Source organism: Zonotrichia albicollis, chromosome 3 (assembly GCF_047830755.1).
Source record: "Zonotrichia albicollis isolate bZonAlb1 chromosome 3, bZonAlb1.hap1, whole genome shotgun sequence".
Lineage (NCBI taxonomy): Eukaryota > Metazoa > Chordata > Aves > Passeriformes > Passerellidae > Zonotrichia > Zonotrichia albicollis.
The window spans coordinates 46,343,669-46,371,374 of record NC_133821.1 but is presented as its reverse complement, the minus strand read 5'-3'; the positions used below and the strand labels follow the sequence as shown (position 1 = coordinate 46,371,374).

General features: G+C 37.2%; 1 protein-coding gene across 3 annotated transcripts; it reads right to left on the bottom strand.

Moving 5' to 3' along the window:
* Nucleotides 1-853: 853 nt before the first annotated feature.
* FEZ2 (fasciculation and elongation protein zeta 2) lies at nt 854-27,246 on the bottom strand. Of its 3 annotated transcripts, none has more exons than XR_012579533.1 (10): nt 26,546-27,014; nt 24,939-25,047; nt 21,775-21,891; nt 20,238-20,382; nt 17,310-17,578; nt 14,522-14,602; nt 10,660-10,735; nt 8,436-8,501; nt 3,049-3,178; nt 854-2,701 (listed from the first exon to the last, which is right to left on the bottom strand). XR_012579533.1 is itself a non-coding variant. In XM_074537298.1 (10 exons), the coding sequence occupies exons 1-9, from the start codon at nt 26,779-26,781 to the stop codon at nt 3,168-3,170; spliced, it is 1,110 nt and encodes a 369-aa protein (XP_074393399.1). In that variant the 5' UTR covers nt 26,782-27,014; the 3' UTR covers nt 854-2,701; nt 3,150-3,167. The 3 variants fall into 3 exon arrangements, 2 of the variants coding, with proteins under 2 accessions (XP_074393399.1, XP_074393400.1); XM_074537298.1 differs by having other exon boundaries at nt 3,150-3,178; XM_074537299.1 differs by lacking the exon at nt 3,049-3,178 and having other exon boundaries at nt 26,546-27,246.
* Nucleotides 27,247-27,706: the final 460 nt, after the last annotated feature.

Here is a 27,706-nt window from a genome sequence, read left to right as displayed (position 1 = left end):
CAAGTAAAAGGCTACAATTACCTTGCACAGTCAACAGCAGATGCTCTTTATCACCAATTCTCTACACCAGCTGAGAGTCCAGCTACATCATTATCTATCACCAGAAGATAATTGATGTTTTCAAGCTTCTTCACCAAAACCATATTATTTTAAGACTCTTGACTACCTCTGACATCCTGTCCAGACAGACCCCAACTCAAAATTTAAACTCTATTCATGAGGTGAATAAACTTCAAACAAAATACCTAAAATGCAGAAAAGGGTAAGATAAAAACAAGCAAATTAAGAAAGTGATACAAATAAATTAAGTACCTTAAAATTCAATGATTTGAGGGCAACTTCACTTCCAGGACTCTTTGTATCAAAAACAGTGGATTTTCACAAACTCTTTGCTAAGGTATCTGTCAGCTGGTTTTGGGTGGCCATTTACACATGTCACATGCTAAAACTAAAAAGAATGAAATCCATCTCCCTGCAAGAATGCGAGATTCAGTAATGGATTTTGGAAAAAAAAGGATGCATAATAGAAAATACAAAGTACATAGAACTCAGCAGAAAAGCAGATTAGCATGGTTCTTTTTATTCAAATGTTTTGAGATCTGTTTATGTACATATATAGGTATACATACAATACTTGCCACATTTGGCAGTTGTTGTTTAATGCATACAAGGTAAACAAGTACTTTTCATAATGAAACCTTAGTTTAGTCTGATGAGAGGCATGAAATTCCCAAGCAGATGCTTAGCTCACTAAAGCTGTTTCTGGTCTTTATTTCCAGTTTCATTACTTTTAGTGGTTTGTGACTTTAAGTCATCGAAGATTTGTTACAAGTAACATTAACTGTGACAGAAGTTTATTTGTTGGATTTTTTTTTTACAATTTTTTACTCTTCTCTTAATTGCTGTTGTTTTATTTTGTTCCATCTTGTCACTTCAAGCCTCACTAGGAGATTGAAGCACCTCTGAATAATCTCACACAGAGACATGGTGGGTTTCACATGTGCACTATTTTTAAAATAAAGCAGGGTCATCCCTTTTGCCCATTTCCAGGCATCAACAGTCAACATCAAGAATTTCTACACAAAAAGCATGCCATAATGAATTTATAACACACCAGCTACAGAAATAAATGGCTGCTTTCTTTTTAGAGAAACCACAAATGAATTAAAATAAAGCAACAAATAAACTTCTTCACATATGCCACACTTATGGAGAGGATCTATTTATTCCTGAGCAGGCTGGCAAGTATACATTGGTGGTCAAGTGGGGGAGAGGGAGGAGAAAAAGAATTTTAAGCTGATAAAGGCACAAAAGACAAAAACATTGAGGCGTTGAGAAAAAAAAAAAACCCGAGAAACATTATGAGAACTATCTTCAAACCATGTTGTTTTACTGATCAAAATAGTATTTGGTGAAGATAATAAAGCTGAACATTAAAGATGATGCAAGGTACTCAGGATAAAATTTCTCTTTAACTAACAAAACCCCTTAAGAATTTAGATGGAAAAAAACTGAAGAAAATACATTTATCTCTTTAGAACAGCATATTCCAATGCCTTCAGATATTCAGTATATACATCTGGATGAAGAATCAATAGAAATTCAACCTAGAAAAAAGCAGGTTTTTTGGGTTTTGTTTTTTAAATTAGCACTCCTTACATTTCAATCTCATTTTTTAGGCAGGCAAAATTACTTGTGACAAGTATATAAAGTTGAGAATATGGGACACATTTCTTTTACAGGATTTATAAAATACATTCTCATCTGTTTGAATGCAGGTACATCATCACAGAGGAGACAGTGCATACAATTTACAAGAGATATTTGTAGTAAAATTCAGAGATACATAACAACAAGCATCTCAACATAATACTAAGTTGTAAGCCAGGTGCAAGTTTTTCAAACTGTACATGTATTTTTAAAAAGATACTGCCTTTTAAAATGCTTATATATTGAAGCATTTTCATTAAGATAAAACACCTTTTAAAACCAGTAAAATTATAGCAGCAATATGGGAGAATATCTAAGCCACATGAACATTATTAATTAAAATAAAACCAAACATGAAATATTACATTAGTCAGATGTTTGTGTTAATACCAAGAAGAAGTAACACACAATTACTTATGTCAAACCAAGAAATCTGGATTTGTTCATCTATGAACAAATCTGTTGTATTCAAAGCAGTGTTGATTGCTGACTTTCACAATCACCTTTCTGGAGTGTCCTGGAGAACTCACTTGAATCTTAAATTCCAAGTCTGACTAACATCATTTTTTCATCTTTGTTTAGGAATTAAGGATGCTTTTAAATATGGATTCCTTAAAATGAAGCTTATTTTATTTACACTATTCAAAGTTTACCTTTCCTTCCAACAACAAAATGTGCAGGAGGATTTACTACATGCTATACAATGAAAAAATAGACTTTAAAAAGTCAGAACAATGCAAGTAAAACTGTACAACGTTTGTTCCCTGCTCCAGTTCATTGCACTATTAAATTAAACTGGATGAGTTGTCATGCCCAAATGACTTATTGTAGGATCAGAAAATCCACACACATGGAGGAGGTAAATGAATACTGCTTTAGGTATAGTGCCAAATGAAAAAAATACTATGAGTTATATCCAAGGAAAGCTTCTCATCACAGAAAGGAGCATGGCTAATTCTGAAAGGCAGCCCTCTTCATGTAGGACACAGAACTGCAAAAAAACCACAAATACACATCGATAAATATCAGTGAAGTTGATCTGCATAAAAATGTAATGTATATACTAAAATATTTAAGTGTTGGATTCTACCCTATTAGTAGCACGGTCAAATCTAGTAATCAACTGAAACTGGCAATTAAATTTTCAGCCTCTCTCAAAAGGTAATGAAGTGACACAACCCACTATCTTTAACTAGTATTATCCAGAAATGAGTTAACTAAAGGTCATGTCTTAAATAGTGCTTTTTAAAGTGTTATATCAGAAAACAGAACATTAAATAACAGGTGACGCATGCAGTTATATTTTAAAAATATGCACGGACAATTTGAGATACTAACTCTACTTTCTAATTCTGGTGCGGGTACTAGAATCACAGAGTGGCAAGATAAGACATGTCCTTCACGTGTTTCTCATTCCTGTTTCAATGGAAGACACAAACCTCAGAGCAATCCAGCTTTCAAACCAATGCTAGCACAACACAAAAGCAAATAAAGAAGTCAGGTGTAACGATTAAAACAAAAACTTCAAAGGCAAGAAAATAAATGTTCTCATTATCTGAAATACTTGCATAATTTAAAAATAGAACAAGGTGCAAATTCTTGCTTAATTAAAACAAAAGAAATTATAAGTTTTTACTTGAAAGATCAGGAATGAAATAGCAAGGAGAAAGACGGGGAATTTTCCTGCTTTCACGACATCTACATTCAGAAAAAAGAAGAAAACAATACTAGACACTTCATGCATTTTACTAACTACTAATGCATAAGATATTATTTTTAGCACTCTATTTTTGTCACAATTAATGTTTGAGGACTATTGGAAAAGAACATGGAGCTTAGCAGTAAATACATCTTATAAAGTTTACTGTAATAACACATCTGATTTCAAAGGAAATAATTCCAGCTGTAAGTACATACTTATATATTTTATATAATAGTTATGTAAGTATTATCCTTGAAAAAAGCCAAATCTTCACATTTTGTAAAAACTGGAGGTTTAAAAGTAGTACTCTTGAAGTAACATGTCTAGATGTGATACCAGACAACCTAACCTAATACTTAATTCTGTGTATACACTGGTTGACATTTCATATGTATCACTGATTTGTTCTGGAAGTACAAATTAAGGAACTCTTGCTTCCAGCAGATTTTGTCAGATATTCTTCACTACCCATGTAGCAATAAAACAAGATAATTCCCCTTCCCACAATGCTGTCCTGAGCTTCTACTTTAAACCTGCTGTGAAGTCCATCCCAGCAGGCCCTCTCCATGTTCTCATGCCCCAAAGAAGCAGGAGCCCCTGTATGGGCATTCAAGCAGGTGAAAACATCAGACTCGAGGAGATGTTGGCTTTTCAAGACAACAGCCACCAGCTCAATGCAAACAGCAGTTCCAGTCCCTCTCCCACCTAGATGCTGTTCCTTACATTTCTGTTACTCCCACAACACCTGCTTCTGTCTTGCAGGGTTGAAATTGGCAGTTGCTACTTGTGACACTGAAGAGGCAAGCAACTGCACAGAGGCAATTTCTTCAGAAAGCAACCTAAACTTGCATACTGCAAAGGTTACAGATGCAACTACACTATATAAAATATACATAATACTAATAATATAAATATTAATTTTAATAATATATATAAAATACTACTTGCATTATTGCACTCGGCAAATTAATCATTATGCAGAAAGTCATTACATCATACACACAAGAAGAAAGACTGAAAGCTTTAAAAAGAAAGTAAAAACTCAATGAGCACTGTCCATACCAACACACTTTCATCAAAGGATATGGTACTTACTACTGTTGCAACACCTAAACCCAATGCAGCTACAAGGTATGACACAAATATCTCCACTGGCTTTACAGCTTAACTTGTGCACAAAACACTAAGCCTATTTAGGTCTTTTAAATGGACATAAGCACAGAGTTTTCAAATCACACTCTATTAGTTCAACCATCAAAAAAGGCCAATAGAAATATGAGAAAAAACAGCATTTAAATACTGTGACCTTACTAAGCTGCCAGCTTCAGTCCAGAAGTGTGCTTTCTAAGATAAGGAATTTCAATCTTGGTTTGGTATTTCTTTCCCTGTCAGTAAATTCATTCCCCTACCCTTTTTAAAATCCCAGTTTCTCCTTCATGACTCCCAGTGATAAAATATAATAACAATATTGGTATATTAAAATACATTCAGAAAAAAATAAGCACAATTGCAAATGCTGATCAATTTCATGTTACCAGCTATTTTAATTCTAAATCTATAAAATATAATATGAATCACAAGCTAGTGTGAGAAGAACTAGAATTCACTTGCAAAGCAAATCACTAATTCCCTTTCATTATTTTTAGGTTCAGGATAAAAATGTTCACTGAGAAGTAAAATCAAACAGAACCTCACAAAAGGAAAAATAGCCCCTTGAAAATAATTTGGCTGCAGTAAGAGAAACATGAACAAGAGAAGATAAGCTGCTACACTGTACCAGACTCTTCACAGGGTATGCACTTAGTCTGGCTTTGGGATACTTACCTTTGAGGAGACACTCCTTACAGAAAAGATCCAGGGGAGAGCTAAATGACCCCTGGAAAGAGGGACTTAAGCATGACAAGGAAAATGATGATATTTTTAACATTTTGGGGGACACAAGGGGGCAGCAGAAATTGGGGAAAGAAGATGCTTTAAAGAAAGCAAGCACCAGAAATAATTTCAAAACTAATCCTACTGAGAAATGCATGTAAAGGTAGTTTTATCCCCTAACAGAAAATGACCTGAGTTGTTCTTTTTAATTTCTTTATTACACTGGATTTGCACACACCACGTTTTGAAGATTTCCACTTCCAGCACTTCAGAAGGATTAGCTGGTTATGAAAAAAAATAATTTTCATGGTAACACAGAAAGTCAGTAGCAGACCTGCAGAACTGTCCTTCAAGTTCCAGCTGTTGTCCAAACAACCTCACCCAACTATTATAAAATGTAGATAGTGAGTATTAGCACACACAGAGAGGGTCTGTGTCTTCCTACACAATCCAAATTTCAGAATTATCGGGTGTTTAGTTCATGTTATTCAAGATTACGCAGAATTTGTGAATTCTACAAAACACACTGGAATTCAGAGAAAATATAAACTTATTTCACTATCCTCAGAACACCAGTCATGTGGTAAGATTTTATGTTACATCAACAATTATGCTCAATTTTATGGTTCCATTCACCTTTCCATGTTTGCAGCATTCTTCTATTTGTTCCTTTATATTGTACTGACAATACTTTGGCAGTAATTTTTCCTGACATTTTTTTCTTCAGCTTTTGCTTCTGAACAATTTAAGTAACTTTTAACAGTGACCACTAGTATCTGGGCAAGTCTGTTAATAATTCTGTGGACAGCTATAACACCCACATAAGACTGCTATCCCAATTTTTTACATACCCCAGAATAGCAAGACAGTGCTGCTTTAAAAAAATAATTAAGAGCATGTTTGCATGATTTATTTTTTCTGCTCTGTAAAACAGAATACAAAGTCTCAAAAAGTTTTAACCTCTGTGCAGTCATATGCCAAACTGGATTTCCCATAAAGCTACACATATCCTAATGTCACAGGTAATTTACTGTCTGCTTTTTTTGTTGCAAGGCTGGAAAAAATGATCCTGAAAGGAACATGTACTTAACAGATTTTATCAGAACCAAGTACCTTTGGTGATGTAATTCACACATTTCAAAATTTCATTTCTTGATTAAAGCTTAAGAAAAATTAATAAAATCCATTCAGTGTAAAATGAATACAATTACCACTACACCATACGGACTATACCACTGGGTCCACGACTTCTTTCGGGAAACAAATTTAAACCCTAGATCTTCTTAAAAATTTTTACCTTGCCAAGACACTTTTAATCTTTACAGTGAAAAGAGGAAAATCCTCAAAAAGTAGGTCACTCTTTTTATTTTGGAATTTAAAAAATAGGTTAGAATTTCAGGTATTAAAGCTCAGCTGAAAGTTGATCTAAGTGGTTGTAAAGAATTCAACTTATCTCCTCTTAACAAGCTTTAAAAATAATGTGCAGAGAATAGACTGGTGGCTGGGAGTATTTGGTGCCATTAAAGCCTTGTGGGAGTTTCAGGTCAGAAGTTTAAGTGGCAGAAAAAGAGCAGTAGGTTACAACTTCAGAAACAACTGGAAGACTTGGCCTGTGCCACAGAATAAATCTACAGTACAAGGTAACACCATTAGCTGAGTTATAAATATTTAACATCATGTCAACATAGCATATAAAGCTCAGTTAAAGCTATACTGAAAGGAAGAGTAAAATTCTATGCTCACTAGCTCTGCACTCACAACTATCTGCCACTGAACACACAAATCCACACAGGATGAAGAAAGGCTTGGTTCTGTTCACTAAGGAAATGGTAGCTGGAGGGAAAATGACTTTTCCTTTCACTATGAGTGATGTGATTACTCTTCATGTTCCCACAATTTGTGTTTCACAATTTAAAGGTAATAATGTTTGCATATGATGGACGAGCTGTTTGATCCGAGACACTTCAATGCATGATGTTTTTGCAATTGTTGCATCTCACTAGTAGAACATCCTTGGTGATTTTCAAGTAATGAGCACATCATAAGAGGCAGGAAGGAACTTCAGTTCAAGCTTCCTAGCTCATCCTCTCATATGTTCAGGTAATGCACTTTTATATGCCTTCTTTGCTATTAAAAAAGATTTCTCCCTTTCTCTAAGCTGCCAGTTTCTCCTCAATATCCCTGTAATCTGAAAGTTCCTCTGGGTAGCTACAACTAAAAATAAGAGTAGACAGTGTGAAAAGCACTGTTAAATCCAGTCACTTACTACCAGATGTATTATGAAGAGCAAAAAGTTTTAATTACTGACAACAGTTCATCCTCTTGGGTCAAAGATTCTGCTTCACAGAACTACAGTTTAGTGCCATCAAGACTAAAAAAAACCTTGACCATGATCCTACATGGTTCACATGCAAACACATCTGTCTAATTTAGGAAGAATTTTTGCAGAGTAAGTAAACAATGGAAAAATCAAAGGAATCAATTGAAAGGATCTCTGCATTCTTATTGTATTAAGTAAGAACATAAGCATTAGCAAGCTCTAGGCAAAAATGAAGTCAGATGAAAAACATTTTAAAATAATTTAACAACTTGGAAACTACCTGGAACAACTTCTTTAAAGCTAAAGCAAACAGTATTTTTTAATGTCTGACATTCTTTAAACACGGCCAATGTGTAAGACTAGAAAATAAATGACTCATACAAAAACTTATAAAACAATATCTAAAGAAGGTATAATAAGTAAAATAAATACTTTTCACTATTGATCAGAAGGTCACACTTGAAATGAATTTGTAAGCACTTTGCATAGCAAATGCTTTACTACCATGGGTAGTCTGAGTTCCAATTGCTGAAAAAACTGTACAATGGAAGATTTTAACTATACCCATTTCAATCCATAAGCCAGACTCCTTTGTTCCTGATGTCATTCAGCAGTTTGCTATATTTTACTAACAAAAACAAAATAAACATATTTTATGTATAAACTGTACCTCAGAGTGCCTGGACAAAACAGAACATAAATGAGAGCTGTGTTTGACTGAAAGACAACATAATTCATGAATGCTGTAGGATCTCTATTTTCAAATACACATTTGAAGTCAATCAAGTTAATTTAGAATCAAATAAAATCCCTGCTGAGAAGCATACTCACCCTTTAAAATATAATCTGTTAACAAGCTTGGCACTTTCTCGCTATCCTCTTTCATGGCATGCAGAACTAAAGAAAAAACAAGTCAGATATTTAGTCATAAATGAAACACAACATATAAAACAAATACCTTGGAGCAGTTCCAACTACTCATAGAGATACCACTATGAAATGTAAGAAATCTTTTAAGTGAAAGATGAGAAGATACAATGAGACATCACATCCTCTCCACATTTCACTTGTGTGATGCTCACTGAGCTCCAAAGTTTCTGAATGCAAGAGTCCCATTCCATGTGGTTAATATTACAGTAAAATGCCATCAGTCATAACAACAACAAGCACCTCTTCCCTATAAAAGATTCTCACCAGAAGGAAGTCGTGACATCCAAAAACTAAAGTATGCTAACAACTATTGCTGAGCTGGAAATCTCAGGACAGAAAAGCATGCTCCATTACTTAATATCTTTGATCACTACCTCAATTAATGGAAAATGCTGTGAATGATTCTATGGAAATATTAGTGGTGCTTTTCTCCCCTCCCTGAAATGGGGAATGTTATCTGCTGTAGGTTCGAAAAATCTCAACTACATGACTTAATTCAACATTAACTTACAATAATGCAAAAATGCCATTTTGTGACATACATGAGTGGATCATGTCCATCTTGCCTATTTGAAGAAGGAATGGACAACCATAAACTTGTCCGTGACTACATAAAGAAAAACAATGACTATATTTTATAAAGTGCTCCGGACACACCTGAAAGAAGCAAAAATACAAAATTCTACTGAAAAGCAGTATTTAATAAACTCCAAATTCCTCATATGAGACTCTAAACTCAAATGATAACAAGTGTTTTATTTCCATTTTTACACTGAAGGAAGACATTAGTGTTCATAACTATGGAGTAATACAGAGCTTTGAAAGAAAAACCAACTGAACAACTCTAAACACCTGCTTTACTGCCTGCCTGAACAACAGCAGAGACAGTGAGTCACAAACCTGCAACTGACTCACAGGATCAAGTTCCAACCAGCCCACAGAAATCAATATTGTTAGTACTCTTTACAATGCAATTATGCAAGACATTTTTTTAATAAACCATCAAACAACAGAAAATGTTTTCAAGAGGCTTTAATACGTGCTTAATAGTGTCAAGTGAAATTTAAATATGGCAAGAGGATAAAATTTCATGGCAAGAATAAACACAAAAAGAGAAATCCTTTGTCACAAAGTAAGTATGAATTAACACCTAAGGCTGTCTACTGTAGAAAAATAAAGGGAACTTTAATTCCTACTTAAACATTTCATTTACTCTGGAATTTATATAATATGAATTTTCTCTTTCCAGAAAACAACCAATGAGCCTTTTACCACCCCTGAGCCACCTGTGGAATCACAAAACTGCTGCTGAAAATCACCTTAAAGACACAGTGAGAGTCTCCACTGAAACCCGATCAAATGCATTGATGCACTCTACCACCTATTTAAACTTTTCCTACAAGCATCCAATGAAGGAAATGCTACTGACTTCTAAAGATGCTTTGTTGTATTAAAACACCATAAGAAGTATTTTTTTAAAATACAGCCTTGATTTCTTGCAAATTAGAATTTTAAAAAAAGCCCAATAAAATCAAACAACTAGAGGAGTTAGAACTTGTAATAATTTTGAGGATCTGGCCTAAAAAAGATGTGAAGAGCAGGGAATTCAAAGCATTGTAAAAACTGTGTTTGGTTTGGAATTCCTAATTATCGAAATTTATTGACAACAAAACCCCCCAACCAAGACCACAGAGAGAAGCAGGCTGTTTTAAAGGCAATCAATGCAATCATTATGGAACTAGTCCTAAGTATCTTGACATCCACTCCATTTTACTGAAGTCATTACAATAACCTCAGTAAAGCACAGCAAATGTAAACAAACAGGGATGTACCAGGCACTGTATGACCAGATTTCATGATATGCAGCCAACATCAAAACATGGGAACATTTACTTCCTGATACATGCAGGTTTCTGGCCTTCAGGGTTTCAGACAGCAGCTAGGAAACAAACCTAACATGAAGGCTCAGGAAACAAGCTGGCCAAAATCCATGGTTAAAATCATTCATCTTTACATACATGCCCAAGAGTAAGAGGGAAGAGAGAACTGGATGGATTCACTGGCTTTGAGCAGCCACAAGTGCATATACAATGAGGAAAGGATCAGGGGAATTTCATATGCTCACTTTTGGTTAATGTTTGAAGGTCTTCAACAGATGGGGGTCCATTTTTCTTCTCATAAGGAATGACGGTTGTCAAGTACTGTCAAATGAAAAACAGAGTTACTTGACAGTCCTTTCATGCAGCTTTGTTGTTTGCATTTTATTTTGTAAAAATTGTAGCAATTGAAAATGCTAGCTACAAATAATCATATTTCAGAACAGATTAAGATTCTACCTTTCCATCTCAGAGCTTTTATCACAGAAACCAAGTTTGTTTGATTTTTTTTTCCAAATTATGTGGCTACTAGAAGTCATGCAGCTAACTGTCTTCCCTGCAAAGAAAATGATGCTGTCCCACAGTTAGGTGAAAATGGAAACAGATGGCTTTCACCTTCTGCTGTTACACACTTCCAACCAAAAAGAACACGGCAAGCCTAATGGAACACAATATCCCAGAATACAGAATTCGATTTAAATGATCAGTTTTCATAGCTGACTGTGTTAACAGATAGTTTCAAACCAACTCCTTTTTAATTTTATTTACTGAAATCTTTAATTTTTGTCTGCTTAAAACAAAACACAACAAAATTTCTTAAATCTTTCAAGATTTTCATACCTGCAGTGCAACTAGGATTAATTTTCAAATTCTTGATGTAACCCTGTTGGGTCTTATATTGCATGCATTTTAGGCAACACCTTACTTTGCAGCCTATATGAATGTATATTCTCCTTAAAGAGGTCAGAATTACAAAAGTACTAAAATAGCTGGAATTTTCCCCAGTGGAAAGCTTCCTGAAAGTTCCCTCAAGTCAATTTTTAAGAATTAAAGAGGAACTTTATTCTAGTTTTACAGCTAGAAGGCATTAGGCAAAGTTAACCCTCCATGTCTCGTTCAGCTTGACATCTGTGTAGTTCTCCAGGCAAGGAGCAGAGGACATGTGACAAGCAAGGTACAAGGAGCTGCACTGGCAGGGGGAGGCTGAAGGCTGTCACACACAGCTACAACACTGCCACGTCTGCAGCAGGATCACACAGATCACACACCTCACACCCCAGCACAACAGCTGCCCAAAAGCCAAGCAGACTCGGCTCAGCAGCACTGAACCCACTGCACAGGCGGTGCTGACACCTCCCCACGGCCTTCTGCAAACACAGGGAGCTCTTCTCCCTCCCTTTCCTTTTGGCAATTTTTCATGTTCACTCAGCACAGCAGAGAAGAGTATGCAATGCTCCTCAGGAAACAATCAATTTTCAATTTCTTTTCCAGGAGATGTAACCTAGCATCACCAAAGAACTGTGCTCTTAATAAAATTACCAGAATCTATAGCTAAATATAAGGCTGCCGAATCTGCCAATGGCAGAGATGAAAGTGAATCTACTAACACACAGAAATCAGATTTCTGGCTGTCTTTTCCAGCCTTCAGAACTATGTGGCATTCTACCCTTTACCTGCACAATAAAACACTAGGATATTTCACTGTACCAAATATAAACTAACCCTGTTTCACTGTACCAAATATCAACTAACCCTGTTTAGTACCAAGTATCAACTAAACCTGCTTCTCTTCTCCTGTAAACTTTACATTCCATTTTTCATCTCTAACAGTAGCAATTAAAAACAGAAAAAGGAATTTCTTAGTTTCCAGAAATACTTTCCTTCTACTCATCAAGTTTGTGGCTGTAACAATCAGTCTCTATAAAAGCACGATAAAAACTCATTTCCTGAATTGCTGTGTGAAGATAACATATTATGAAAAGAATGAAGGAGTGACTGAAGTGTAGCTTACTGACATGACCAAGTGTTAAATCTGCTGTGACCTCTAAATTTTTGAAGCAGATTTGATGACATGATAAAGCAGCAATTCCACTGCAATTTTTCATCACCAATGAAAAGTGTTTGATATGCCTGAAAATCAAAATGAAGATGACTGTCTTGAATTTTCTTCTGGAAATACAATCCCAGAAAGAGCTACCAACATTTCAATGTCTTTTTTTTGACTACATTACCAGATAGGAACAGGGAGTTCCCACTGGAAGTTTCTCTTTATATGGTGAAAATCTCTTAAGTAATTTTTACTTATGTCTCAAACATGCACAGAAAATGGGACTAAGATTTTAAAAAGGGAAGTACCCACTATGAGACAAAAAATCCTAATCAAACAAAACCCTCCCAAACAAAAACAAATGCCATAGAAAAATGGATTTCAAGGCATTAATCATAACAGAGCTGGTATCTTTTCTACATTTTACTCTACATTTAATTTTAAATTCCTATTTTAAAGTCATATTCCATGACTTGCTTTAAGATACAGGAAAGGTAATATAAAACCCCAAAAGAGGTTTTCTATATCCATATGGATATAGAAAAAGATAAATCAGGAGAAAAGTGTGATCAACATGAAGAATAACATTAGAAAATTAACTCAAAAAATGACTGCAAGAGTTATTCAGTCATTTTAACAAATGATTATGCTACTTACATCTATATAGCAGGCAGTGAAAATCTTTTAACCAAAAGTATGATGGGGTGGCATAGCTAGATAAGCTCACTTTATGAAAATATATGATATTTAAAATATCTAAAGATATGGGTATAAACAGCTGTAATTTATGGTTAAGATAGCCAAGGAAAAAAGCCCCAAAAACCAAAACAGCACACAGGTACAGCTTTACTAGTAGTGTGATAACAGAGAGTGATAAAAAGTCTTGTTAGGTAAGCTCTGTGCACGTGTTTAAGATCCCCAAAGCTGAGGACAAACAAATAACTGGATCAATGTATTCAAAAAATCTCATACATATACTTTGCCTGAGAAAGCAGGCAAGCCTTTGATTTCTAGTGTCATGATTACAGAATGACTTGAGAGGAGCTGTTGTACCTTCTACACTCCTCTGCAGGATACAACACTCATCTTCTAGACAAAAGCCTAATCAGCCTTGACTTCTAAAGTACCAGTCAATTTATTGCCTCAATGGACTTTTCACCAGGGAAAAAAATAACTCTAATGGACTCCTCTGACAAAACTGCATAAACTAAAATAGTGGGTACACATTAAAAAATGTGAAATGCCAATATTTTGTAGTGTGCCAAAAGACTAAACAGCATAAACATCAGCAGTTCACAAAAATTCAGAATGCAGTTAATAAAATATATACTACAGATCTGAAACAGCAGGCAGGTTATTACTTTGAAATAAGGCATAAGAATCTTGCTTCCAAGGTACACACAACATCTATATGATGCTTCCAAAGTACACACAACATCTATATAATGCCCACTGAAGCTGTCTCTGCTCTACATTTCAGTATTTAAATAACCAACTAAAAGATACAAACTTGCCTAAGCCTGTATTTTGTATTGGTAATCTGCAGTGCCCATATTTTGCTACTTTTAAAATCATGCAGTTTTCAAAGGCAAAAGAGTACAGTCTATACATTTTCCAGGTGTTACTCTGGTTTTAGATGCATCAGCTCTGAACATCTGAAGAAAAAAGAAAACAAAATCTTTCTCCATTATGCAAGTTGCTAATGCTGAAGGCTGAAACACTACATCTAACCTTATACACATTCTTTGACTGGTTATTAGATTTTTACAGACATGCAATTAAAGCATGCATTATGCTAAAACAGACTTTTAGTCTGGGGTAAGAAATACAGGTTATTAGCCCAGTGCATCAGGGTATCAAGTCTTGAATCTCTTGAGCTGCTGAGGAGAGAAAGAGACTGTAGGCTGATCAGAAACCTGAGGTAGGAAAGCAGAGATTCCAGCATTTTATCCTGTTTTTTCCTGTCTCAGCATTTATCTTCAGCTACTGTCAATTTTCAAGATCTCAGCTCCTCCCAAAAGTGCAAGCAAAGAATGAGAAAAAGGGAGAAGATAGCCCAGCACCTGTTTCTCTCCACTCGAGTTTCCAAACGTGTGGCGGAAGCCATTCTGTATGACATTTGAGATCCCTTCCATGCTGAAGCGCTAAAAGTAGTGAAAACACAGCAGAAAGACAAAAAAAAAAAGGGACAGAGAAAAGTTCAGAAGACTATTAATCAGCATTTATCAAGACTCTGAAAGACAAATGGCAAGGACAAGCTTGAAGGTGTATTTCAGCACACTTCTATTTCTTCAATCACCTACTTAATTTTTTTAATTGAAAAGCAAACCTTATAATGGCAGTTAAGCAGTTTATTCAAACAAAATCTTCACGCTGCAGACCTGATAATTCAGATAACTTGCCTTTTATGACTGTTTAATTTCAAAATGTAAAAAAATAGCATTTTTCAAAGTTCAGCTCACTGTAAAATCCCCTCTAACATCTGTGTTTGAACAGTGTATGTTTAGAGACACTACTGACACCAATTTTTCAGATTTTAAGCATGTACCAGAAACACTGTTCAGAGGTAGTCATTTTCAGCTCTACCTCTTTAAAACTTTTTATGCTTTCATGCTTCCTTTTCCACAACAGAAGCAACAATTAGTATTTCCTATTTTCTGTCACATCATAAAATATACACAATTAGATAATAATAAACCCATATTGATTTCAAGCTCCATTGCATGGAATCATGGAATCCAAGTCAAGAAAAAGCAGTACATAATCCAACTACATATTTTTCCTTGAACTTTGTAATCCTTTTAACTTGCTGGAGAAGTAAAAGAAAATCAAAATCAAAACCGTATTGATGTTTAGCATGTGATATAAAGTCAGCAAGGGACATGAACATAAAAAGAAGAAACAGCCAAGCTGCTGACACAGGGCAGTATGATGAGCACACCTCAGCATGTTTATCTGAAAGTATTTATTTATGTGAGAGGAATAAAATGTGCTGGAATACAGTATTATTTTACCTTCTAAAGCATACAAGGTCAGTAAAGTCATAAATTTTGCCAAAGCCACCTTAACTCTTTTAAGATATTGTAGCTGAAGGAACTGGTATCTTCAAGCCCTGACTATTTTTAACTGCTCCCCTGTTTTCCCTTGTGAAAGAGATAGAAGTTCAAAAGTTTAAGAAACTGATTTACCCAAGGATGGTATCAAGGACAAAAAACTCAAAACACCCGTTTTTTTAAATATTCAGTTACAGTATCTACAGGAAAATTCATTTTCTAAAGAGCATGACAATTTAACTCAACTTCCAATCTTTGTATTTAAATGAGATTTCATTACAGTTAACCAAATACATTATTTATTAATAGAAACTCAGTCTTTGCAAAGCTGCAAGAAAATACTCTCTGTGTGCGCATTCACAGCCCAAAGGGATAAAAAAAAAAAGAAAAAAAAAGACTGTTGAAGAAAGGAACCTGGAACCTTGCACCTCTTTCTGGGAGAGGGCTCTCAAATCTGTCCTTGATGACAGTGAAATCTATTTTCAAAGGAGTCACACATATGCAGCTACAGTCTCACCTGTGAGCCAGTCTGTTCAACCCCTCTTAGAAAGCAATCTGACACATCTGGATCTTGAAGTGACCAAATATACCAAAATGTCTTATCCTGGGACCATGTAAGTTATACCTGAAAGCATCGTTCAAGTTTCTAATCTTTAAACCAACTAGAACAGTTTGTGAATCACTTGACTCAAGTTCCAAAACAAAGTAATTATTTTTCTTTCTAGGTAGAATATCCCTTTCTGGTTTTCCATGACTGGGAAGGAAACAGGAACTATTCACAGTGCTCTTGTAAAGGGATGACAATTTTGTATGGTTTTCCAGACATATACTTTCTTAAGTTCCACTAAAACTTAGCTACACACACAAACATCTCTCATTTGACAGATGAGATCAGAACCCTATTTGGGGTATATTACAGGCATCTTATGCTTGTAAGTTTAGAAATAAATTCTGAAGTATTAATATTTCATTATAAATGTTTATTCCTTATATTTGAAAAGCAAACCCCAAAAACCTTCTCATGTTGAACTGAAGCATACTTTCTGGGACTTAGCCAAGATACAAAAGCACATTTTTTGCATCCCATAAGAATCCCTAAGAAATTCAAACATTAATATCCCACTTAAGTAATTTAAAATTATACTAGACAGATAGGAAAGAAAAAATTGCATTGACAGGCTAATAACCTGATTTCTTTTGTTCTTTGACTTCTCTCATCCAACTCTACTTGAAAGACATTTTTCCTTTTGTTGCCATGTTCTGTAAAGAATAAAACAAATTATCTCCTCCCTGTACACATGCACTACGCTTTGGCCTCCTTCCTGTCTCCTGTTGAATGCAGTAACTCTGCCACAGGTAGGAGATCCAGGGTAAGATGCACTTTTTTCCTACCTAGAACCAGCATGATCAATAAATATCTGTGCAACTACTGCAAGAACAGTAGTGAATTTCCTGCAAGACTAACACATACTAAAATTCACACAGTGAAACCAAACACATTAATGAATTTGCCTACTGACAATAGAACGCAGAGAAGTACATCCAAAGACAGTATTTTTTGCAAGAAAGGTGATTTGCAAACAGTTAAAAAATATTTTCTGAATATGAGAAGAGTAAAATATATGGCCCTGTGAAAAAAAAAATCTCAACACAAAAAACTTAAGCCTTGTTTGTGAATGAAGGTATGGAAGCAGGAGTACCAGGTATCTTAATATAATCTAGGACTACTACTTCCCTAAGTGGAAAAAAAACCAACAAAAAAAATTAAATGTATGAAGACTTATAAAAATTTTCTTACTGTTCCAGGCATATGACCTCTTTCTTGTTTGCCATTCTGAGGGCTACCATTTTTCAGCTTCTTCTTCTTCTTTGCTGTTTCTTTGTGTTCTCGCTGTTTGTTTTGTACTTCAATGAGGACCGATATGAAGCTGTTTTTCACTTCCTTCTCAAACTCCAGCTCATCTCGTAGAGCCAGCTGCTGCACCAGTTCCTCAGAATAATCCTTAATAGCAGTCTCAATTTCCTCCAGCAGTTCATTTAATTCAGCAACAGACAATCTTTTGACTCCTACCAACAAAGTTTATATAGAAAGTAATATGTCAAGATTTTAAGCATGAGTAAACTTGTGGGAGCTACAAGAAAAATATACTCTGAAATTTCTCAAACAAAAAATTCAGTTTTAAAACCACACAGAATAAAACAATATTCCTAAAGGAATAAACACATCCCAGAGGCGACAAGATTAGCAACAATAAGACGGTTAAATTTTCTTAATTCTGAGAAATCTGGGATAATCTGCAAATATGAAGAATGTGTTGGTAGTTTATGCTCAAAGCTGAATTAAGTGCTAAACTTCTGACACAACTATTAACTACTAATTTGCTCTGCACTCACTGCTCAAAGGAAAAGGGCTCCATATTTTCTGAACTATTGGGTGATGCACCACATATAGTGCAATTATGACCAAGCAAATGTTCTGAGGCTTGCTTGGGTTAAAAGCAAGCAGATCTTTGAGGCCTGCTTTCTGTTCCAGTTTAGATCTGACACGCCTAGGAAGCTGGCAAGTCCCAGCAGCTGCTGTGTCAAAGAACATAATCTTATTTGGCACTTGAGAAACAGCTAGTCCTGATTACACTGACAGATACAATCTGTTTAAGGACACTGAATAGATGCTTGCAATTATTTAATTTCATTGAATTAGTCTAGTAAATATCTTGTCTACAGGAATACTTGTAAGGGAAAGCACCTACAGGCAAGTGTTGAAAAATATAAATAAGGCCACAAACTACAAAAAAAGTGTAGCTCTTAGAAGCATCAAAGGTAGTAAGTGAAATGTGAATTTTTTCTCTTAAATTACAGCAGGGAAAACTGATTGGAGAAAGCTCCTTGTCACTTACTTAACTGAAGAGAAGGCAATGAAATCTGTTAAGACAATTCTGTGTCAAGGAGCCACAGCTTTTGCAGGTAGCTTAGGCCTCAAACTCTGTTCAAACACTGTAACAGTACTGAGAGAGGGCACCTGTGAGTGCCAACACTTAAAAATCTGCTTCACAGTCTAAACATCCAATTGCTCTAAAACCACAGGTGTAGGTTACCCAACTGCAGTCCTGACTGATGACAGATCAGTTGTTATTATCAAAGTCTTGACAGGGCTACATAGGAAATCCTCAGCTAATGCACATGAGTGGAGACAGAGCAATTCAAATGCAGAAGACTACATGGACTGAACGTAGCAGCCTGAGGAACTCGCTTGTGTAGCCAAAGCTTGATTTTTGGACTGCCTTAATGTATGACTTTTCCTATCCAAGAAAAAAGTAAATAAAAGTGATTTCCTTCTCTCAATCCTAAATGAATGAAAATCTCTGATCTATCCTATGAAAACCAGAGTTCCTAGGAAAAACTTGTAAAAATTTCAGAGAGATGCAGACCAATTCTGAAGCACCTTCACACACTAAAAATAGGTAGCAAGAGTTTTTAATAAAATAGTGACCTGAAAGACATGAAAGCAGATTCTGAGAAACTGCTGAAGCAAAGTTAAATTATCTGCCAAAATAACTCAAGGCACTATTTGGTCGAGACTGACCTTTAAACTGTAAAGATGCAACAGACAAGATGGACTCCTGAGGCAAAGCAAAATTGACATGATATGAAATACTGAGCAAGCTTGATTAGCTCCAAAGCTTAAGACACATGGAACTGTCAGAAAACCAGGAAGCCCTGCTGAACACAATACATTTTGCTTTCACATTCCTGAAATTTATGTGTTGAGACAGTTAAGAGACCATTTTCATGGTTGGAATCTCTTCTATAAATCTGAAATGTAGCAGAAACTCTAAGTCATGCCACAAGAGGTCAGCCAGTTTTCTAAATCTTCTACAGAGCTTGTATTGTTAACCCAGACTATAGGAAAGAGAGCACCAAACTTTTAAAGAAAGACCAAAGCAGAAAAATCATCTATCAAATATTCTTTGTGTCCCTACTACCTTCTAGAATTCATGTTGACAAATGTAAAGATTACACAAAATTTTCCATCACAGAACTGATTAGTCACAGGTTTTTTTACATGCAATTCAACCTACTACAATTTAATTATTAATCTAATTTCTGCTTTGCTTTCTGTATAGGGAAGCACAGATGATTTAATTTGAGTAGAAGACCCAAAGGATATTTTTCACTCTTAAGCTTTCTGAAGTGAAATGGAAAGGGAGGACCGAAAAATATGCATGGTCCTTACGGGGCAAAAAAGAAATGGTTGCCTCACTTTTGTGTTACTGTCTACCAAGATATGTTGCAATGACTGAAACTGTACCAAAGATATGGTAAGTTTTATTTACTCAACAGCATTCAAGAGCTTTAGCTGATCTTAAACAGTGTACTGGCATCAAGAAAGTTTCTCACTTTACAGAAAATAATTAAGTTTAATAAAAAAAGGCCAACTTATCACTTTATCCATGAAGGAATCTCATTTCAATGTACCAACCTTCAGAATATTTGCTTTAAATTTAAATTCTGTAAAGTCTTATTTTTGTTCTTACTCAGAAAGCTGACAAAGGTAAGTCCTCTATGCACTAAATCTATGCTATTATTTCAGAACATTTTGAAAATATTTTTGGAATGCAGATATTTCATAAGAAGGACTTGCTAAGAATCAAACACATGGCAAACTTACCCTTTAAAATATTTTCATTAAGCATAAGAGCAAAAATGCTAAATAAATACCACTTACTCTCTTCATAGCTGTTGTTTGTACTGGATCTCTTGAGGGTCTGAATTTCCTGGGAAAGTATAGAGAGCCGATCTGATTGGGTGGGGGTTTCATCATCTTCTGGATCAGGTGATTCCTGCATCATTTCCTCTATTTCTTCAATCACCTTTGGAAAATGAAAATCTTTATGGAAACCCTCCTACATGAAGAGCTTGCAATTTGAAGCAAAGCTGGATGAAACAACCACCAAGACTAGATGGAAGAGGATCAATAAAATTATACTGACGTTTCCTCCCCATCCTTGTTCTGAGAATAATCACACCTTGTAACAGTAAATTGGTGATAGCATTTGAAACTATGGGGTCATTTCTATATGAAGGTACCCATGACACTGCTTAAGAGAACTAAATTAAAGAGTAAGCTGGAGTATCTTTCCTGAATATTCAGTTGAAGGAAGACACAACAACAAAAATCAATTACCTCCTCCACTCCTCATTTCACCACACCTCTCTGTGTAAAACAAACACCCCTCCCTCCTCCAACCAAAAACCAACAAAATGAAAACAAACAAAAACAACAAAGAAAAAGTCACCAAAAATTCTCTGAAAAACCAAAAAGCCCTCTAAACAGCCTGAAAATCTACTGTGCTTGTGAGAAGTTTTTTGAACTTCTCACGATCCACCATAACCTGAAGCTGATTTGCATCCCCAGGCGTAAGACCTGAGCCAGACAAAAAGTATGACAACAGAAATTCTGTGCACAGATAGCTTACTTTACATCACATAAATGATTCCATTTCTACAGGCTAAGTCATTAACTAGACATCTGAATAAATAACATAACAACTTCTAGATGTTTAAAGGCCGTAGTCAGTGCTGAGATCTAACCCACAGTAAAAGCCCAGGCAGTTCAAGCAGTCCTGTCTTCTGTACTATTAATAACCGTGTTCATCACAGTTCACAGCTTAACCATTGCCTAACCATTTAAGCAACTACAAAATAGATTATTTGTTTGCTTACTGAAACAGGATCTTAATAGACCTTACTCAGAAGAGTAATTTTCAAGATAACTGAAGTAAATCCATGGATTTGAAGACTTTAGATACCAAGTAATTTGAAATCTTAATAGTAGAAACACTGATCTGCCCTCATGTTAGGCCAAAACTTCAAAGAATTCTCTCTAACAGCAAAGCCCTGTGAAACTATGAACTGCCACACAGTTATGCTGGAAAACTACAAACTCCACCATACCACTAAGATTCTGAAAATATTTTTGCTTTTTACACATACATTTAATTTAGTAGCATTCCTGACTAATTCATGGTAAGAAATACACAAAGATTTCAAAGACCCTGGACTATCACCCTCACCTGAAGTACTGAAACACTTTTCATATCTGAATGATGTAATGCTCTCTCCCTCATTATTAAAACCCTAAACAAAGAACAACCAACAAGCTTAGCTACAGTGAAGAGCAAGAACAACAACAAATAATAATAATAATAATAATAATAATAAACATTCTACACCAACAAGACTCTCTTTGCTGATCTCTTTACCTGCTCTGCTGTGAAGAGTGGCTCTTCATTGATGCAGGAAACAATGATAGAATGCATATCCAACTGTTCTCTCAGCTCTTCATCATCTGACAAGTCAAGGTTCAAGTTGTCATTTACCTAAAAAGCATGAAAAGGTGCATTTATATAAATATATATACACACCCCTAATGTGAGGGTATAAAATGCATGCAAACATGTACAAAAACAAATGGGTAATTATCACTGAATTTTAAGAATGAAACTGAATCTTGGCCCATAATAATGGAATCAATAGTTCTTTCTGTCAAATAGCCTGGAAAATGAAATCAAAACTGCAACTGGACAAAGCTAAAATAGCTGTCAATCTTTAATGTTGATAAATTATATCCATATACAAAGACCATACACACACTGACATGCAGACATCTACATGGGAGGCTGTCAAGGAAATAATTAAATCCTAATTGAAGATTGAGAAATGTCTGTGGGGGGTGGAAAACTTGTCAATTATGTCTAATGTTACACAAACCTCTTTAAAGGCTTCTATGGTTCCACTTCATCACATAATAAAAGACATGGAAAAAAGCTGAGAAGAGTTGATACTGAATGGTGGTATCAGAACACTGGTATCACCCCAGATTATTTTAAAAAAATGTGTCATTGAATATCTCAGGGTCTTTTCAGAAAGAAAGAGAAGTAACACTGTTCCCATAGATACACCACCAAATGACACTCATCCTTTCAAACCAAAGATATACATACACTAAGGGACATAGGTCCCCTCCTTAATAAGTCAGGCATATTTTACTCTCACACAGTGACATATCCTGGTTTATTTACAAAATTGTTTCTGTACTTTGTCTATTGCTACATTCCTGCCTAGAAAAGCCCCTCAAATCTGCAATGCTCAACATCTGCCATTTGAGCTCAACTGCTTTAACTCATCTTTGGGTTAATTTACAAGCATCATGACAAGCTGTGAAAAGTCCTTGGCCTCACAATATCAGTTTTCAGATTTTCTTGTAATTCCTCCAATTTTCTCAGTTTCTTCAGAAACCTTAATAGTTCTCAGATTCATTTTTTGAATCTGCAACTGCTATCCCCAGATAGCTCACCTGCAGGGACGAAGAGACAATTTGCAGTTCTTCAGCCCTCAGAATGAGGTCAAATGTCCACTTTTTTCCACAATCTGAATTCCAGTAACTGTGCAGTGACAAGGCTCCACTATGACTCTCTCTTCACCTCCTACACAGATACACTCCAATCTGGCATTTTTAAATGTCTGCTGTCCTCAAGTATTTTTCCATGCACAAAGGACACGATAACAATGATGGGCCAGTAAGCAAGCATAACAGTTTATCTAGAAGGAGATCTGCTTTCACTCCTGACATCTCCAGAAACATTTTGAGAGACCTTCAAAAACATTTTGATAATACAGACTAATAAACCACCAAAGATGGCATCAGCTGTAACCTGCACTAAAAGGAACACCTGGCTTTCCACCCAGCCACACTCCGTACCTGCTGTCCTCCTGCTAGCAGGGAATGAGCCATTTAAAAGCAATCTAGTGAAAACAAAACAAACAAGGAATTGCACAATCCCATTCCTCACACCACTGTGCGCAAAACTTCCACCCAGCTACTTCTTTCGCTGTCTGTATAAAAGTGTGCATAGATTGTCATGTGAAAGAACCAAGATCAGGTGAATCAGCCTTATTGACCTGATATCTTTCCCTGCTAAAACAGGAGGAGAAATGCTTTCTGCACAATTTTGGTAGCATGTTATTAGTTTCAAATGCATCAGGAAGTGTTGCTTAGCTGTTAGTTTTCATTGTAAGGAAGATAAGATACTAGCTGGTCCATATGTGCTGTCACATATCCAGCAATGCTGCTGAACACAAAGCAGCAGAAGAAAAGTATGTCAAACACTCCCCACAGCCTTTGCACATCAGAAGGCATTCCATGTGGAGTGAAAGCTGAAAAAACTTCAGATACGTTTAAACCATGAATTGGTTTTCTCTCTACTGGCAGCATACCCGAGATTCTTTCTAATCCAGCAACACCACTTTACACTTTTTGATGTACTTTCTTCATAACTTCCTGCAAGTAACTTATAAAAACTATACTAAACATTTTCTTATGTTCTATACTTAGTTCCTTATCAAGAAATCCATTAGTCTTCCAGTCTATTTTCCCCTGACACAAGGTCACAGCATGGCAGGGTTGTATTTTTAGTTAAACTGTAAGACTTTAATTACTCTAAAACCATTTATAAATCTGAACAAGGACTCAATAAAAATTAGAAGAAACACAAGTTAAATTCAAGGGATAACCATGATATTCAAACCAAGAAAATGAGTTCCAAATTTGCACCTTCCTCTACTGAACCCCAAAGTATCTTCTTCAGCAGAACAATCTTTGCTCCTGTCACAGTAAAAAGCATCCATTGATTATCTAATGATAATCAATTATCTTTGGCAGAAGCCAAAGCATTACTCAATTTTCAGATATTTTTACCACATAACTGAACTTCACTATGTTTAAAAGATAAGCCACTAGTTTCCTCAGAAAATCTGTGAGATGGGAATTCCTCCCAGCTTTTCCTCACGAAGTGTTTTAATCCACTTTGAAGAGCATCAGAGGACAACCCTTTCTATAAATCTCTCTGAAGCTCTTAATTCCCTGTTCCCGCCCCAGAGAACTATTCTAACTCTTAAATAAGGAAAACAAAACAAGCTCTTGCACTTTAGAGTCTCCTGGGCCACTTTTCTTGTAAAAGAAGCCATCTGACTGTGGAATTAGATGAACTTTGGGAAGTCCTCACTGGACTTACTAAATCAGAGTACTCCAGCTTCTTTTCCTCCCTTACCCAGGCCAGTGTTCAACATGAATCATACAGCAGAAAGATTTGATGTGAAACACTTTCTCATTTTACATTTTCTTCTGTCATGCTCTGGCTCTAATGAGGAGTCATCTAAAACTAACCCTGAATTATTCCAGCCCAGGGTGATACAAACATACATCAATGGTTCTTTGATTTTTGAAAAGCTCTCATGTATAATGGCAAGTACTACAAATATTTTCAGCCACTTAAAAACAACATTCTTTTATACTAATGCAAACAGTGTTACCTCCCTGCTGAGTACTAAAGATCCAAAGAGGGTACTTCTGCTGATCAGAACTTACCCCTTTTTCTGAAAGATTCAGTGTTGGCAAGTGCAAAGCTCTGGTGTGGGAAGATTTCCAGTCAACTGGCATCACATTACCATAATTATCAGTCAAGGCATTCCAAATCCTGAGGAAAAGAATAAAGGAACAAAAATGCAGACCTCAAAACAAGCAGCAACTGAATCAGCAATAACCATATTCCTAATGAGCATATACCTCTTTCAGTAACTGTATTTTCCTCCCTAAAAATATTCATCTGCAAATTACTGAAAATATTTTTAGTGTTTTAAAGCTATGAGAAAATGTTTTTTTGATAAATGTAAGTTACATCCCGTTTTAAGCAACAGCAGTGAAAGAAACCAATAAATGAAGATACAGCTTCTATACTAATTATGTAACTACACTCAAAATCCTTTCTGGGGGTGGATGAGCCTTTCCGTCAATGAAATTTGAGCTGAGCTATAAATTACATTCCTAATGTTTAGCAGAGGCTGAGTACCAAATTCTAAGTTCTGAGCCAAACCTTTTCTTTTTTTTCTTTCCATTTATCACAGAATAATGAAAACGTACAGATCAGACTAAAATTTTGGAAGAATCAATGTTTTTTTCTAGGAGAGCTCAGCCCACCACTCTTGTCCTTGGTCAGTCTTTACTGTTTCTAGAGTGTGTATCCTCTCTGCCTGTCCCGGAGGCTTGCAAAGGCAGATGGAGGCTGGCGAAGCCGCAGCTCAGTCTGCAGCCACAGCAGCCCCGTGAGCACGCTGCTTGCTCCAGTCCCCAGGCGAGCCCCACTCCAGGCGCTGTGCTGTGGGTGGATGTTTGCAATGGTTGCCTAGCTAAGGCTCGCAGGAGGCTGGAGGAAAGGCCGAGGCAGACACAGAGGGGCAGACAGAGCCTCGTCACTGCCCAGCGTGATTCATGGTTCACTGAACTCACCCCACTGTTTACACCACTGATCTAGTATTTTGCTAACAGGCTTTATTTTATTCTTATCTTGGAAGAACAGAGAGACAGCTGAGTTACCTTAAAGGAAGACAGCAGTATTTTTAATGAAGGTAAGCTGACTACATTCACTATAAAATAAGTAACAGAAGCATTCGTAAAATAATGTTAAAAACTGTACAGCAGCATGGCCCAGAAAGGCTCTATTCCTCCGCGGAAAAAACTCCGAACAATTTTCGCAGTTGCAGCTGCAATTTTGTTCTTCACCTGCTTTCTGCACTTTCCATGTTGAAATTCAAGCAGTGAGACAGCGGACACTTTGCAAGAAGCTAAACAAATACTAACCACGGTCACTGCACTTCAGAACAAGTACTTCTCGCCAGCTAGGCGGGGTAAGAGGCTCTGGGATGCTCACACGCTTCCCTGGCACTCAGGGGGATAAAGCCGGAGGGCTCCCGTCAAACCTGCGCCGCGCCGGCCGAACGCGCCCCCTCGCCGAGGCCCAGCGCTCCCAGCTGCAGCCCCGGGGCGGGGAAAGGCTCCGCTCCCGCAGCCCACAAGCCCTGCTGGGCTCCGCAAGGCCCAGAGGCAGCGCTCTCGCAGGGCAGGGCTGGCGGCCCGCGCTGTGCCCTCAGGCCGGGCCTCCCCTCCGCTCCCTCTCCGCGCCCCCGGCCCGCACTCACTCGTCGTCCTGCAGCGCGCTCTGCTCCGTGAGCGGCCGCAGCGGAACGCGGCTCTCGCCGCCGCCAGCCCGGGCCTGCGGGGGCTCGAAGCAGAGGGACAGCTTCGCCCCGAGATCCCCGCCGCTCCAGCCGCCCTTGTCGCAGGCAGGCTCGGGGCCGCTCCCCGCGGAGGGCTGGAATCCCGAGAAGTCCTGCCAATCGCCCGGATCTCGCTGCGAGGTCGCCGCCGCCGCCATAGCTGGGGACGCGGCGCTGCGCGCTCCCGGCGGTGCGCGCTCCCAGAGGCGGGCGGCGGGCGGGGCCCGGCTGAGGCGGCGATCGCAGAGCCGAGCCGGGCCGGGCCGGGCTGAGGGAGTGATCGCAGAGCCGGGGCCGGGCAGGGCCGGACTGGGCTGGGCCAGGCCCGGCTGTGCTAAGGCAGTGGTCGCAGAGCCGGGCCGGGCTGGGCCGGGCTGAGGGAGCGCCCGCGGAGCCGCACTCTGCGGTGTCCGTACTGACTCGCAGCTCCGCACCGAGTAGGGGCGGCTTTTCGGGCAGGAGGGGCAGGCGTGGAATGGTTTGAGTTCGAAGGGACCTTTAAAGATCACCCAGTTCCAGTATGCTGCAAATACTCCTGCCGTAGTAGGAGTATTTGCAGTAGTTTTGTTGTAACTTGTTTTTTTACTGTCATTGATGCCTCCATTTAGTCTCCCAGTACACAAGAATCTAAGCTTTTCTAAGAAAATCTACTTCTTACCAGCACTGTGACTCCCATGTCCATCCTTTGCTAGCTTTGTATTGTGCCCTTATGTGCAATAGCTTAGGATGGGCTTTTTTTAGATTGTATTGTTTTTTTTTTTGAGGAGCCATGAATTTTTGATATCCTAAACTACGTACAAGCAGTTTTCTCAGCTTAATTTCCTGATTCAGTTTGAGTTTCTTTTAATTTTCTTTCTGTACTTCGTACTTGATGTTTGGTAACACTGCAAGTGGAAAATGCCTTCCTGTTTAAGCATTGAAGTGCCACTGAGGTCATCAAAAGGATTTGCATCCTATCCTACTCTGGATTATGACAGACTGATAAACCCTGGTGTATATAGGCATTCCAAATATGAACCTTTCAGACATTGTAAGGCAGAGGAGGCCAGGACTACTTATGAGTGTTAAAATGTGGATGCATCA

What these genes read in the sequence shown, in the direction of transcription:
- FEZ2 (XM_074537299.1), bottom strand. Translation starts at nt 26,781, where the DNA reads ATGGCGGCGGCGGCGACCTCGCAGCGAGATCCGGGCGATTGGCAGGAC. An exon ending in TGAATCTTTCAGAAAAAGGG is followed by an intron (nt 21,892 to 24,938) that starts GTAAGTTCTGAT and finishes CATGCTTTTTAG; the next exon opens with GTAAATGACAACTTGAACCT. An exon ending in CCTTCAAACATTAACCAAAA is followed by an intron (nt 8,502 to 10,659) that starts GTGAGCATATGA and finishes TTTTTTCTTTAG; the next exon opens with TTCTGCATGCCATGAAAGAG.